General features: G+C 37.7%; 2 protein-coding genes across 6 annotated transcripts; one reads left to right on the forward strand and one right to left on the reverse strand.

The window, feature by feature from the left end:
* Positions 1 to 3,276: 3,276 nt before the first annotated feature.
* LOC140012942 (uncharacterized) lies at positions 3,277 to 4,767 on the reverse strand. Its single transcript, XM_072061602.1, has one exon. It carries the CDS (start codon positions 4,461 to 4,463, stop codon positions 3,546 to 3,548), a length of 918 nt encoding a protein of 305 aa, XP_071917703.1. The 5' UTR covers positions 4,464 to 4,767; the 3' UTR covers positions 3,277 to 3,545.
* Positions 4,768 to 10,349: 5,582 nt separating this feature from the next.
* On the forward strand, positions 10,350 to 14,654 carry LOC140012560 (metal-nicotianamine transporter YSL3-like). 5 transcript variants are annotated; one of them, XM_072060727.1, is made up of 8 exons: positions 10,350 to 10,649; positions 11,323 to 11,710; positions 11,800 to 11,972; positions 12,478 to 12,572; positions 12,693 to 12,827; positions 12,940 to 13,129; positions 13,237 to 13,351; positions 13,552 to 14,654. In XM_072060727.1, the coding sequence occupies exons 1-8, from the start codon at positions 10,644 to 10,646 to the stop codon at positions 14,481 to 14,483; spliced, it is 2,034 nt and encodes a 677-aa protein (XP_071916828.1). In that variant the 5' UTR covers positions 10,350 to 10,643; the 3' UTR covers positions 14,484 to 14,654. The 5 variants fall into 5 exon arrangements, with proteins under 5 accessions (XP_071916828.1, XP_071916829.1, XP_071916830.1 ...); XM_072060728.1 differs by having other exon boundaries at positions 10,351 to 10,645; XM_072060729.1 differs by lacking the exon at positions 10,350 to 10,649 and adding an exon at positions 10,822 to 10,918.
* Positions 14,655 to 15,040: the final 386 nt, after the last annotated feature.

Consider the following 15,040-nt stretch of genomic DNA (forward strand, 5'->3'; position numbering starts at 1 on the left):
AGCTATTCACACACATGATCAATGAGGGATAAAAAAATTTATTTTGAAAAATATGAGGGATGGAAAATTTTATTTTTTGAAATGTGAAAAAAGAAACAATTCATTTTGCAAAATGTTAGGGACAAAAAAATTCATTTTGTGAAATGTGAGGGATTATAAATCAGATTATGTAAAAATTTGATTTGACAATTTTGCCCTTAAAAAATAATCACATGCAAGTCACATGGTGGATTCCGGCCAAAAACTAGTCGGAAACCTAGGTAAAGACCAAATTTGGTCAATGTAAATTTGTAAGGGACGTAAAATTACACTTTTAAAAATGAGGGACGAAAAAAGTCATCTTGTAAAATGTAAGGGATGTTTTAAACGATTTTCCCTAATTATTATGTGGATTCAATTTTGATCAACACGCTGCAACAAATCGCTTATCAACGCAATCCTCCGTCACACTGGCATAACATTGACAGTGAATGACCTTTTGTGAGCAAGTAATTCATCTTTACTAACTTTAGGTCTTAGTAGCAGCTACCCTGCTTATGGTAGTTATCCCACTTCGAGTGTTGGGGGGGTTTGGGTTAGTTTATAAGTCTCCAGAAGAACCTCAAGAGTTGCCGGCTTTTGTGATTTCTTAGGGGTTTAGGTTTGTAAAATGATCAAAAGTCATCCTGGCTTTGGTAAAAAAAAAAAATTCATCTTTACCAACCATCAGCCTTGGGCTAGTGGCCACCACCAAGCCTTTAAGGCTTTAGTGGGGTGGCCAATTTGTCACAATTGTGGTTCTTAAAAAAAAAAATCCAGACGAGTGCAAGCATTCGTCTGATCCGGTGGTGGTTCTGTCCCCATCGGTTTCTCATAGGCTCAGTTGAGTCTCCCCGTAGTTAGAGTATGAGTAGGAGTAGAGATGACGATTGACAAAAAAAAAAAAAAAGTAATTCATCTTTACCAACTTGTGTTGGCGGTTACTTTTTTTTTTCTCAAAAAAAAAAAAGGGAAAACAGAAAAAGGAATATACAGTTCATGGTGGGTTCATTTCCCTTTTACTTTTGGAAATAAAAAGGTTTGGTTGTAAAACTGAATCACGCCCAGGAAGACGGGACCTCCACCTTGTTCTGATCCTACCTGAGAGTACACTTGCATGCATATTGAAGAAGAAGAGTACGTGCTGAGTTAAAGATTTCACGGCACACACAAAGGATCAAACTTCAGCTTGATTATCGTTGCTGGAAATTTTGTTGCTGACGTTTGAAAATGTGACAAAGGAAATGATGAATAAATTATAAAAATGTCCACAAAAGAAAAAGAAAAATTTTTAAAAGGGATAATTTCATAAACCTCCCTTGAGATTTATGACAATTGCAGCCATTTTCATTGAAGTTTGAAAAATTACACTTACCTTTCTTTATATTATGAAAAAAAAACTGTAACAGTCTTGACAATTCCACGAATCCTAAATGAAAAGTGGGTGTAAAAGAAAAAGAAATCCGTATTTTGCAAATATTTTTTTATTCAATAGGTCTAACTTCATAAACGGACATTAAAAGTGGGGAGGTTTCTATAATTTTTTAAACCTTAAAGGATGAGGCTACAATCATTACAAACCTCAAAGGAGGTTTTAAAATTATCCCCTTACAAAAAAAAAAAGGGAATAAATTACAGCTATTGTTGACTTTAGGACATTACTTGCAACCCTTATAAGTGATGATGATGCAGTTAGGGATGTACGCGAGCCGAGCTACTCGCGAGTAGCTCGGTCAACGGCTTGGCTCGAACTCGGGTTGACCGAGTTCGAGCCGAGTTTCGAGTAGCTCGATTGGCGTTCGAGTCGAGTTTCGAGTCTCAAACTTTTGGTTCGAGGCTTGTCGAGCCGGACTATTTAAATAATATATTTATAATTTAAATAATATATATGTATTATAATTATAAAATGACTATTATGGGTATAGGTTATACGGAATTTACAATATACTCTTCTTTATAATAAAATTTTATAAGGGTAAAAAAGTAATAACATAATTATAAAAATACCTAAAAAGAAAAAATGTCTAAAAAATGCCTCAGTTTTTTGGTCGAGTCGAGTCAAAAAACTTGATTAGACTCGGCTTGATAAGGCTTGACTAAGGATCGAGTCTTATCGAGTCGAGTTTCGAGCTTAGAGCGAGTACATCGAGTCAAGTTTCGAGTATCAATTTTTTTAACTCGATCGAGCTCGAGCCTAGGGATATATGAGTCGAGTCGAGCTCGAGTATAGTACTACTCGAGTTTGACTCGGCTCGATTACATCCCTAGATGCAGTTGAAGTGTTGAACTAGATTTGCATATAGACGTCGTGTCATTTTTGCATATTATAATTGATTTTATTTTTGTTTTCTCAACGTACGTACACGTAGACGTACACCTGTATATGTTTTCACAAATTGAAGCTGTTTTCTATGCTCTTAACCTTTTTTTTTTTTTTTCCAAATTATCTGCTTTGATGGGCTGACCTTAATTATGGGATTTCTATAGACCTTGCATTAAAGGGGAACTAAATAAAGCTAAGTGGAATTTGACAAAAAAAATAATAATAAAGCTAAGTGGAAAACAGAATCCACCACAGCAGCAAGTAAAAAGATGAGAAAGCTGCGAATAGAATGAACGGTGAAGCGAGCCTTTCAATTTCACAAATATTGGGACGGGATTGAGGTCATGCATGAAGAATTCATAATTGTTGATTTCCGTCGGGGCTCAAGTTTAGGGCATAAGGTAAAGTTTTCACAGTAGTATAAATAAACTTGTTTGGTCAAAGGTCTGATGATATCCTCGGGAGGATCCGAAAAAAGAAAATGCCTTCATCATTTTAGGCGTGTTTAATAACAGTAACAAATCTTTAGAAACTTTTTTTTATTAAGGTTCAAAATTACAATTCAACCTCCTTTCTAACTCCTAAATTTACATTAACCTCCATTATCATTTTCTTAAGCTACTTGATTTCTTTTTTCTTCTCTATTTGTCGCTTGTCTTTGCATTACAGTGACCTCCTCACCCCCTGTTGTCACACGGAAATAATTGAGATTATATTGTTGATATTTTATGTGAGAAAGGTTGTCTAATATATATATATATATATATATATTACTAAGTGTATAGGGACGTCACTCTAATTTCCGAAAGTAGAGGGAATGTTCAGGCGGCTGTTAATTACTCTTCGAATTGTCGCTAACCGAAGTATTAAAGGGTTAATGGGTTAATGGGCTGTTAATTACTAAGTGTTATTATTAATCATTTAAAACAACACAATAGGCCAACAATTGACATTTGTGCTTATTATTGGAACTCCTGTTAATCCAACTGCCATTCAAAATGACTTAATGTCCGAGGCCTGCCATCCCCAGAAGAGAGAGAAGAACAGGGTCGACCCACAGAGAACTGGACAAATGCAAATCCACGAAATAATCGTCTTTGCCGCGTTTCTGGATGCTATACACTCACCAAAAAGCGGGGAAAGTCAAAATAAAAATAAACAAATCGGAAAGTAACCAGGAAATTAGTAAATTCTACTACTACCACTAGTATTTGATTTTGTTGAAAAACGATAATCCGTTTTGCCTTGTGGTTCTAGCAAGGACCCGGGTGGAAGAAGTTTTAGAAAGCAAGTAGGCAACACCACCCAAGCACATGACCCAAATCCAAACACCTTCCACAGCGGCCCAATATCCGCCTCCTTCTGCTTCTGGTACTGTAACTGTATCCGTACTACAAGTACCGTCGTCCATCCGCCGGTCCCCGACACTCTCGTCCCTCCCGGCTTTCTCATCATCAGAACCGCAGGAGGAGCAGCAGCAGCAGCCGCCGCCATCAGATTCATCAACTTCCCTCTCCTCAGGAATCTCCTCCAACCATTCAAAACAGTGCCGCCTTCCCCTTCTCCTGGGGAGTACCATCGCCACCTTGTCGCTGATCATGGACCCCACCCCGCGTCCTTCCACCTCCACGCACACCTCAGCCTCCCGCAGAAAATGAGAATCCTCCTCCAACTCCAACTGGCACCTACAATCCAATTTCCACTTATTGACATCCGCTACTCCCCGCGGATCCTCATTATCGCGATCGCCGTCCTTCCTAAAAGTTCCCTTCAACAACTTGACATCATCACTAGCGTAGATCTCAAAGCGGGAGCCTTCGCTAACCCTCACTCTCTCCCTACTACCGTACTGATGATGATGATGATGATGGGCGGCGGCCGAAGAAGATACAAGTGGGTGCAGCGTAATAAAGCCAGGGGTATCGGGACGAAGGCTCGACCCCTCGATCTCCAAGGAAGCACCATTGATTCGAGGAAGGAAATGCAGGGTTAGAGAATCATACAAGAAGGCCGGTTTCTTGATCTGAAGCAAGTTGGTGGTGATGGAGAACGATAAATGTACGTGAAAAGCTTTGATCTTCAAGGGCTCTCGCTCTTCGATGCCTTGAGACCCTCTGCACATTATTTCAAACAGCACTCGGTGGTTAGATGATGAGCAAATTTAAATGATTTGATAGTTTGATAGGGGAAGGGATATAGTTGCATTTACTACAATCATTTCTAGCATAAGATATAGATGCAGGGAACAAGAAGAAACAAATAAGTTAGGGGCAGGACGATGGTTGATGGGTTTTGCAATTTGCACGAGTGATTGCGCGAGCGAGCCAGGCGGAGCACACGGTTTTCAGGGTCTTTCAGCGGGTGGGCTGCCACTGGCCAACAGTATTTCGAATTGCCGCGTGCGGTAGGAGTCTTTCGAATGATGTGCTGCCACCCATTCCCGATTTCTGCTTTGGTTTTTAGTGAGGAACCCCTACGCCCCGACCCTTTTTTGTCATCTAATCTAGGAAAAATCACGAAAACTTCCCTTAATGTTTGCAGTGTTTTCCATTTCACCCCTTAACGTTATTTTTTTTTATTTTTTGCACTCTTAACATTTATTTTTTTGACACTTTATTCCCTTTATTGGCAGTCAAGGCATTCAAACAGTAACTGTGACGATGATTGACCGGTAAAGGACAATGGTATTTTTGACAAAATATTAAATAGACACAACTGTCTACTAATTCGAGTCGGGCAAATTTTTTTTTTTTTCCAAAAATAACTTTTTTGAAGGGAAAAAGCCTGCTCTTGCTAGTATATTTTGCAAAGAAACACGAGAAGATCATATGCTTGACGATTCAGACAAAAAAAAACCAACTTTTTGTTATCCAAATTATTTTCTCTAAAAGTTAAAAAGTCATTAATTTATCATACAAATCATACCTTATAATTTGAACATCTAATAAATCTCCTTCCGACATTTTTCTGTGTCCATAATCTTTTTAAGAGTGCTATTTTACCATATCCACAAGTTTCTTGATGGGTTCTTTTAGATGTTGTGATAGACAACAATTAGAAGAAGAGCAATGAAATGAATTTGAAGATGTTTGGTACATTTTTTCCCCTTTTTTCAGCTAAAAATATAGGATTTGGAAGTTTAAAGGCTCTTATGGATAATGAATGATAACAAAATATTTCTGGGTTTGAAGGACGGGGACATTTTTGTTAGAAATTTGAATGTCTTAAATGGGGTATTTTCGTCTGTTTCAATGGATCATTTGTTAAGATGGACTAACAGAGGGGATTAAGTGCCAAAAAGATATCGTTAGAGTGGTAAAATACAAAACACCACAAACCTTAGGGGAACTTTTTGCGATTTTCCCTTTGATCTATTATGATAGTATTAATTTTGTGAATGTTACTTAGTAATTTTGTTGATACGATATATGTGAGGGAGGTAGAACATTTTTACTATGCATGTAGAGTTTTTTTTTTTTTTTTTTTCGGAATGTAATTAATGACCAGTCCAAACAAATAGGTCAAAACGAGGTCTGATGAAGAAATTGAAACATTGCTACACAGTGCAGCGCATACAGAGTGGCAAAACTAATAACCCAAAAAAAACATTAAAAAAAAAAACTATGACCATGCACCAACGAGCAGAAGGCACGAACAATCTGATGGAATTTTGTGAATATTGTAAATCAATAGAAAGCGGTCTGGATATGTATATCAGCAATTCATCGGCATTCAGGAAACGAGTTGGATCCTTGCTTGAATGTTGGATTTTCATTACTCTCTGAGTTAAGTCTGGATTAATGGTTGCGATCAATATAGCAGACCAAGAGAACCTGCTTACGCCGTAGATTTACATTGGGCCTCTACCTCCAATACCAAACCACATGCCCAGCATCAATCCATCCCTACGTCCTGCCCTACGCCCACCAAAACAAAAACCCCCACTCGCAGCAGTGGGGACCACCTTGAGCCTGTTACCTACAAGTAGAAAATAGGATTAATGTTGAGATATACCAACTTTTACAGTTTTTTTTTTCTAGATTCATTTAGTACTAGAATAAGTTAGTTAATTGCTGACTAAATGCTGTTAAAGGAAGTCATGTTGAGTTGCTAACAAATATTTTTGTTAAGATTTAGATTATGTTATTTTGTTACCAAGTAGTTTTATTAAATTTTTTATGGAGAACGGTTAGTTAAAAATCATGTTAGTTTGTTTCATATAAATACTATAAACAATGAGTTGATGAATGAAAAACATAAGATTATTTTCAACCTTCAATAACAAGTCTTTTGTTAGCCATTTTTTTGCATCACTAACTAAGGTATTGGTTCTTAATGTATGCTCTTGAAAAACCAACAAATAATTACATTCTCGTGAGTTTAGTTAAATTACGCTTCATACTCTAAGGTTAGGCAATTCCAAAAATTAAATAAAAAAAAAAACTCTAAGGTTATGCCAAATTACTAAACTCATGACATCTTTGGACAGCAAAATGCTTCATCCTACGACTCAAAGGTTTCTACTTTCTTTCGCTTCATGCTGTTTGTTATCTTCAGTGAGATAATTTTCACATGAGAGGTAAGGACAAAAATTCTCTAGTGGACTGCTATATATGTAACCAGAGATATTTATACAATACAACTGCATTTCAACCAGAGGTATATAATGCATTGACACCCCACTCACTAGTGATCACGACTCACGAATGGACTAATGATGCATCGTGAGAACCTAATGTATGATTACGAGGTTAAGGATTGATATACCCAATAATTAATTTATGCAGCTCTGCTTAACGCTCGAAAAACAAAAATATATGAGCATCTAACAACACTGTGCTGCTATCCAGTCAAGACGGGTGGGCAAATGCAACTCTCCCAGTTTGGGTTTTTTTTGGAGCAACTCGAAAATTTTTGGTTGTTCAGGATAGTTGATTTTCGACAATACCCCTCCAAAAAAGTGAATTCATTTGCGGAACAATCATGGTGGGACTGCTAGGGATTTTCATGTAGTTAGGGTTGAGAGCAGCATTTTATTATTTCCAGGATTCTCGACTGTTTACGTTACTGTCCAACTGCAACATGGTCACAGGCTACGAACAAATTACGGAGTCGGAGTTGCCTTTCTACATTGTCAAGGCGATAAGGGTTGGACTTCCCTTCTCAATATGGAGGATGCCTGTTTTGACTCTTCCGTCGTTGTTTTCAGCGCATCAGCAGTTACAGTACTGATCAGGAGTGCACCCTACTCTACTCAGATGGCGATTGAGGTAACTGATCAGTTCATGAGGGAGAGCCTGCATTAATTTCAATCCCGTTGCGTGTTGGGCTTTTTTGTTTGCATCACAGAGCTGCGACATCTCCTCTGGTAAAATTTCTATTTTCGTTTTCTTGTATTCTTATATGTTTCTTTCTCGGATTACAGGGCTGCTGCAACTTGCCACAAATAGGAAACTATTTATCTCCTTGATTGAGCTTTTATACCTTTTTTTTTTCAAAAATATTACTGTATTATTCTTTTGGATGACTTTTCTGCTTCGTATAACCTATGGTTTATGTAACAATGAATCATTTCTGCCCTCTCTTTCCCTTTTCCTGTTGGCTGTTTTTTTGGTCCACGCCCACTGAAATTAGCTCAAAGAAAATGGAAAAGATACACATGGAACTTGATCTTTTATGTAAGGTGAGATTGTGAAGATCAAACATGCCCACTTGCTGCCTACTAAATTGAGGCACCAGAAAAAAAAGAAGGTCATTGAGATCAGTCAAACGTCCATATTCGTGGTTACTAAGTATAAAATTAAAGTAGCCAAACTTCTATCTGCGCCTTATTTATTACTAAGTCTAAAAAAGGGTCCATAAGTATTCTAGGCTCAGGAGCCAGATCAGGCAAACAAATTGCACAATTAAATCCAGAGCCTACAATCCCTTGTCATAATTATACATACCCTACAGGGTATGAGATATATTGCCACCCCACTCATAAACTCACGAATGGAAGACCTACCATTTGGTTCCATTCAATGCCAACGCAATGGACTGATAAGGCATCACTCCAAGTCATAATAATAGCTTCTTCTTCTTCTTCTTTTTTTTTTGGGGTAAAAAAGTCATAATAATAGCTCATGGAGTATTTATTTGTGTGCTGTCTTGGTGCATGGGCTCTACTTCAATTTTTATTGTGGAAATTATATAGTACTTTGTACTAATTTATGTGTATAACCTCGTCTTTTGTCAACCGTAGGATGGGTATCTAGGACTGCGGGCAACTAGCTTACGTTGGCGTGCTCTCCCCTACTCCTTCCATCTGATTTATAACTCCTAATATTCCATTCAATCATATCGATCGTGAGAAAGAAGTTTGGTCAATAATATGAGGGTTAAAAGGTGGAAACATAAACTCCTTTCCTATATCCATGTGGTGAAGGCTGCTACACGATATTATTGTTTTGCAAAAGTAGCAGCCAAAGAAATAGTAGTGTATTTACTGCTCAATACCTACAAGCGTCAAAATGGATGATTCGATTCGAACTGATCATAATTGGATAATGGATATAATTAGGTATATCAATTATTCATTTAAAATTCTACTTATATGTTTTCTATTTTTCCGCATGTTATTTAACAAAAAAATAGCGGTGTTTTTATTATTGTTATTAGATTGAAAAGAAATTCATATGTATTTACTTAACACTCACTAAAAGTTGAATTTAAATATATAATTATTTTAAATTGGATATAAATGTAAAAGACGAGTCAACTAATTATCCACCAATTATTGATAGATGAATTTGAACGGATCAATTTAATTGAATTGTAAATGACATATCTACCAAACCCCCCCCCCTCCCTCTTTGTGGCCCATGCTATCGTGGATTCACTATACAAAAAATTGGTGTTATATATTTATATGCATTTGCTGTTTGAAAAGGTTCATGAACATTCATATCATGCGATGCATAAATGTTTAAAGGTACGTGTTAGGCAGAGGCTAGATATAATTAATCCCTTATGCATATAATAATAAAATGTTAGGAATCAAATTGTATAATGAGAAACATATTAGCTTAGGTGGCAAAATCGGGACTTCTCATCGTGCCTAATTTCCGCCGGGGAAGATGCTCCTCCAAACTACAAAGTCATTATTGCTTGATTTTTAAGAAACAAAATATACCTACCGACCTACTCGTACAGTCAAATGAACAAAACCAGAAAGTAAGCGATATATGAAGTGATGTTGGGCAGCCTCTCCCGACCACGTAATGGGATTAGTTGCATCGTACAGTAACCAGTTCATGGATCCAGATACCCACTGCGTTGACAAAAAAAAAAAAAGCGATATATGAAGTAAGCTCTGCCCGTTCCTAAAGAAAATGAAACACACAATTGATAACGAGAATTAATCAATGAGTCCAAAAAGTGATTCTCCCCCACCCAACCACCACCACCAAAAAAAAAAAAAAAAAAAATCAATGAGTTTGAATACGATTATACCCACTATTTTGTTTATAACAAAGAAATGATTAATTTAAGCAACTCTATTTGAAGCTCAAAGGACAAAAATCAATGAGTATGTAACAATTTAAGTTTGAGTTTCTCGTTAATCGAATTCCTCTGGAAATTGTTTATTTGGACGTGGACTTGGAAAACCACAGAAGATCTTCGACCAATCGAAGGTTTTCTTTCCTAGCATACAAACTCTGCATTTAATGGCAAGAAAAAAAATGAGTATTATTGATGATCAAGTCAAGTCTTCTCAAAAAATAAAAAATAAAAATTAATGATCATCAAGTTGTGCACAACGTTCCAACCAAAGGAATCTCTTCGACCCTTGTGACCAATCCCCTTTCATAACTCACAGTTTTTTGTATGAGTGTTTCGACCCTTGTGACCAATCAGATTGCGCTTATTGTAATTTTCATTCTTCATCAATCATCGTCCAAAGGTCTGAAAAACTGACACTCCTATTAAACTTGCCACAGGTCAACATATGAACCACATACTTGTACATATTATGGAGTCAGAATCTTCTCTCTACTGATTCCGCCATTGTCACGACTACCTCGACCTCAAGTTGCATGTGGATAAACGAGAGTCAGTAGTGATAAGATCTACTTCAAGAAAAGTCCAACACCATTTTCTTTCATCCTTTTTCTTTTCTTTTCTTAAAAAAAAAAAATGATATTATCAGTACTAGTATGAAGGTATCCTTTCCAGGACGATAGAGGAGGCATATGGCCAAAATGACAAGTTAATCAGTACTCTTCTATTCTGTAGAGTCCCACCGGGTCGTAGAGTTCACATGTATGTATGTATTTTGATACTAGGAAAATGTATAGATAGTAGTACTACTTCATTGACACAAACCGTTGTATTGTATTGTATTGTATTGCCAACCTACACATAAGAGGATTCACAGAAGAAAAAAAAGTATAATTAAATTTGGGATGCTACTTATTTGAATCATTGACCTAGTCTTGTCCCTAGAGTTTGAATCTTTTCATGATTATTTTAGTGTTCTAGATTTCCTCAGCCTTCAAAATCAAGTATCACCGATCAGCCCAAGAAAAGCGAAGGGTAAAAACCTGGGAGCTCTCTGATTTTTAAAACCATTTATACTATGGAAGACAAGTTTAGGACTGGACTGTAGTAGTGGGCACAACCCATATGGAAGCTTTGGGATTGGCCACAGCTCTGCATAAATTCTTGTTCAAGCATTAAAGTATACACTTTTATTAAACTATCAACTAACAACCATCTGGCTGTACTTTCTTTATGGATTCTTTTATTTTTTTGCGCAATAATACGACCTTTATTGCTTCCTTCATTCAAGCAAACCAATAAGAAAGTCCAGACAGGACGGACTTCGGATGCATGATAAATTGCTCATATTCTGTCGTGAGTGCACCCTATATTTATCATTCTCATCCAGTCTTTGAGGGCACTGCACTGAGGTTTTTCTGGAAATCAAAATGATGCAGATTACTCCTGTAGAAGCAATGGATGTTGAAAAAAGGACAATCCATAATCAGAAGGAAGAAATAATTGAGAGAGAGGACTTGGATGAGCCGCAGAAAGAGGCCGAGGTTCAGAGGAGACTTCAACCATGGAAGAAGCAGATCACTGTCCGAGGTGTCATTGCCAGCATAATCATAGGGACCATCTACACCATCATAATTATGAAGCTGAGCCTTACCACGGGGATCAGCCCCAACCTTAATGTCTCAGCTGCTCTTCTTGCGTTCATTATTGTCCGTACATGGACAAAGCTGGTTCGAAAGATTGGACTAGTTTCAGTTCCCTTCACGCAGCAGGAGAACACTCTGATACAAACTTGTGCAGTTGCATGTTACAGCATTGCAGTGGGAGGTTAGTTTGTCTACTACAAGTTTAGTTTGTCCACTCTCTTAGCACTGTCTGATTCTCTAAGCTCTTTTGCTTTGTTTTCGAACTTTCAGGCGGTTTTGGTTCTTATCTGTTAGCTCTAAATAAGAAGACATATGAGCAGGCAGGAGTAAGCACTGCGGGAAATCCTCCGGGCAGCTACAAGGAACCTGGGATTGGTTGGATGACCGGTTATCTCTGTGCAATTAGTTTCATTGGTCTTTTTGTGTTGATTCCACTCCGAAAGGTACATGTTCACGAATGTATATGACATTTGTCTTTATTGTTGGTTTTGTTCATTTTCCTATATCTTTTGTTCATCAGATATGCTGCAATTTGTCAAGTTTAACATCTTTTTTGCTCAAGTTTCGCTCTATTTTTTGAGGGAGAAATTTACAAAGTTGCATTCATAACTGTGATTTGGATCCTGCTCCTTAATTAGCTGCACTGTAATAACTGGATACTTCCGAAGATTCCAGACTTTCTGCAAAACATTGATATACTGGTATACTTGTATATGTGTATCCGATATAGCAGCATGACCAAATGATGGGAGGCTATTCATCGTGTCAACCAATTCCACTCTTTAAGTCTTAACATAATTTGCTACTGTCCTGCTGTTGGACCACAATATTCACTTCGTTCAACAGTTTCTAGGAAAGATACAGTCTTACAGCATTTTCTTTATCATTTAACTGCGAGTTTCAAGTACTCTCTTTTACAATTTACAAGGAGTTCCTACTGGTCTGCAGATCTTGATAATAGACTACAAATTGACCTTTCCAAGCGGCATGGCAACTGGTGTTCTGATCAATGGATTTCATTCAATGGCTGACAAGATGACGAAGTACAGCTTCTTTGTTTAATATAAAAAGAAATATGCCTTTTCTTTTCTTTTTTAACTGTTTTTTTTTTATTTTGAGCAACTAATATTGGTAATGAAGACGCAAGATTTTTTATTTGCCAGAAAGCAAGTACGGGGTTTCACGAAGATGTTCTCTTTGAGTTTCCTATGGGGATTTTTTCAGTGGTTTTATTCTGGTCAAGGACAATGCGGATTCTCACAGTTTCCTACATTTGGATTGCAAGCTCAGAGGCAAACGTATGTCTCTATCATGCACCACTTTTAGTTAATTATTTTCTTTTCTGACTATCATTTAAGTTGTTTTACTTTCTAACACTTGTACCATCATGATCTTTTTTTTTGTTTTAAGGTTCTACTTTGATTTTAGCTTGACTTATGTGGGAACTGGAATGATATGTCCTCACATCGTGAACTTGTCTATGCTTCTTGGCTCGGTGCTCTCATGGGGCATAATGTGGCCACTCATCAGAAAGCAAAAGGGAGATTGGTTTCCTGCAGCACTACCAGAAGACAGTATGAAAAGTCTTAGTGGTTATAAGGTCTCTCCCATCTTTCTTCCCCACACCAACACACATTTATATGTTCATATGGGAAATTCGACATAATGCTGGATCATTGACTCAATTTAATTGTGATCTCTTAACAGGTCTTCGTCCCCATTGCTCTCCTTTTGGGTGATGGACTATACAACTTCATCAAGATAACTGGTATGACCCTTTCGAGCATGTACGTCAAGTTTAAAGAGAGAAAAATCAGATCAGGTGAAGTTATGTACAAATCTGTTCTGCTATATGTACCTGGAAGCATTTTGTTCCTAAACTTTATTCGAACCAGGCCTGTTTTTAGGTTAAGTGTTTAAAGAGATTTCAAGCATATTATCAAACATTATACTCCAGCAACGTAAATCTAAACAATATCGTGCAAGAAAAGCAAATGAAAACATTATATTTTCTTTTGGCAGGGGAAAGTAAAAATAACAACGCCATTGATGATCTGAAACAAGATGAGTTCTTCATCAGAGAAAGCTTTCCAACGTGGATAGCACCATGCGGGTACATCACATTGGCAATCGTTTCAGCAATTGCCATTCCCTCGATCTTTCCTGCGCTTAAGTGGTACTATGTTGTCGTAGCATACATTTTTGCTCCGTCTTTAGCTTTCTGCAATGCTTATGGAGCTGGTTTGACGGATATAAACATGGCCTACAATTATGGTAAAGTGGGGCTTTTTCTGATTGCTGCATTGGTTGGAAAAGAACATGGTGTTGTGGCAGGATTAGCTGGGGCAGGTCTCATCAAGTCGGTCATCTCTGTTTCTTGTATTCTGATGCAAGATTTTAAAACAGGACATCTAACATTTACGTCCCCCAGAGCAATGTTTTTGAGCCAGGCAGTTGGCACAGCTATAGGCTGTGTGGTTGCACCCCTCTGCTTCTACTTGTTCTATAAAGCATTTGATGTTGGAAACCCAAACGGCGAGTATAAGGCCCCCTTTGCCATTATTTACAGAAACATGGCCGTTCTTGGAGTTGAAGGCTTTTCAGCATTGCCAAAACATTGCCTGCATCTCTGTTACGGCTTCTTTGCCTTGGCAGTTGGCATCAATGTAGTGAAAGATCTTTCTCCGGCGAGGATCGGAAAATGGATGCCAGTGCCAATGGCTATGGCACTGCCCTTCTTAGTTGGGGCTTACGTCGCAATTGATATGTGCATTGGAAGTCTGGTTGTGTTCGTGTGGCACAAACTTAACTCCGCGAAGGCGGAGCTGATCGTTCCAGCGGTTGCTTCAGGAATGATATGTGGTGAAGGCCTGTGGATACTGCCTGCATCAGTTCTTGCCTTGGCCAAAGTCAAACCACCCATTTGCATGAAATTCTTGGTTTCTAAGAGTTAGACAGAATAAATTGCATTTTTTTTTCCTTCAAAAAAATGTCCAACAGATAAAGGATCTAACTCCTGAATTGAACCCATCACGGAAAATTAATCTCTCATTGTTTCCATTTAGACATGATGGTTTCTCCTTGAATATATCAGATATAACAATCGAAGTTTTACTTTAGTATCACTACCAAGAACCTACATTAGATACCAGTCTTAACGTCTGTTGCATCTGTTTATGCGTCTTCAGTGCTTCTCCATATCTCGGGATTAAAAATCTCAGAGGAAACGGTAGCTTTGTCAAATAGACTTGCTAAACCTTCCTGAAATGTTAGTGTTGAGTAGCATCATCCATGTTAACTTTTTCGCCTTTCGGAACTGAAGCCGTAACAGCAACACAACTGCAAACCTGGCTCTAAATACGACTCCCCTGCTAGAAATAATTTCTAAGTAAAAACTAGTTTTCAATCTAAAGAAGCTTCCAATTAGTAAAGCTTTGGCTGCGCTCCGGACGGCTGCATTTTCCAAAGGCATAGCAGACGCAATTAGCTCAACCGCCGAAAGACATTCACA

The sequence above is a fragment of the Coffea arabica genome, chromosome 8e, assembly GCF_036785885.1.
Source record: "Coffea arabica cultivar ET-39 chromosome 8e, Coffea Arabica ET-39 HiFi, whole genome shotgun sequence".
In the NCBI taxonomy this organism is placed as follows: domain Eukaryota; kingdom Viridiplantae; phylum Streptophyta; class Magnoliopsida; order Gentianales; family Rubiaceae; genus Coffea; species Coffea arabica.

Excerpts from the sequence above, each read along its gene's own strand:
- LOC140012560 (XM_072060726.1), top strand. The coding sequence starts at position 11,216 with ATGATAAATTGCTCATATTCTGTC. Across the intron at positions 12,828-12,939 it reads TTGCAAGCTCAGAGGCAAAC|GTTCTACTTTGATTTTAGCT; the intron begins GTATGTCTCTAT and ends TTTTGTTTTAAG. Across the intron at positions 13,130-13,236 it reads AAAGTCTTAGTGGTTATAAG|GTCTTCGTCCCCATTGCTCT; the intron begins GTCTCTCCCATC and ends ATCTCTTAACAG.
- LOC140012942 (XM_072061602.1), bottom strand. The coding sequence starts at position 4,463 with ATGTGCAGAGGGTCTCAAGGCATCGAAGAGCGAGAGCCCTTGAAGATC.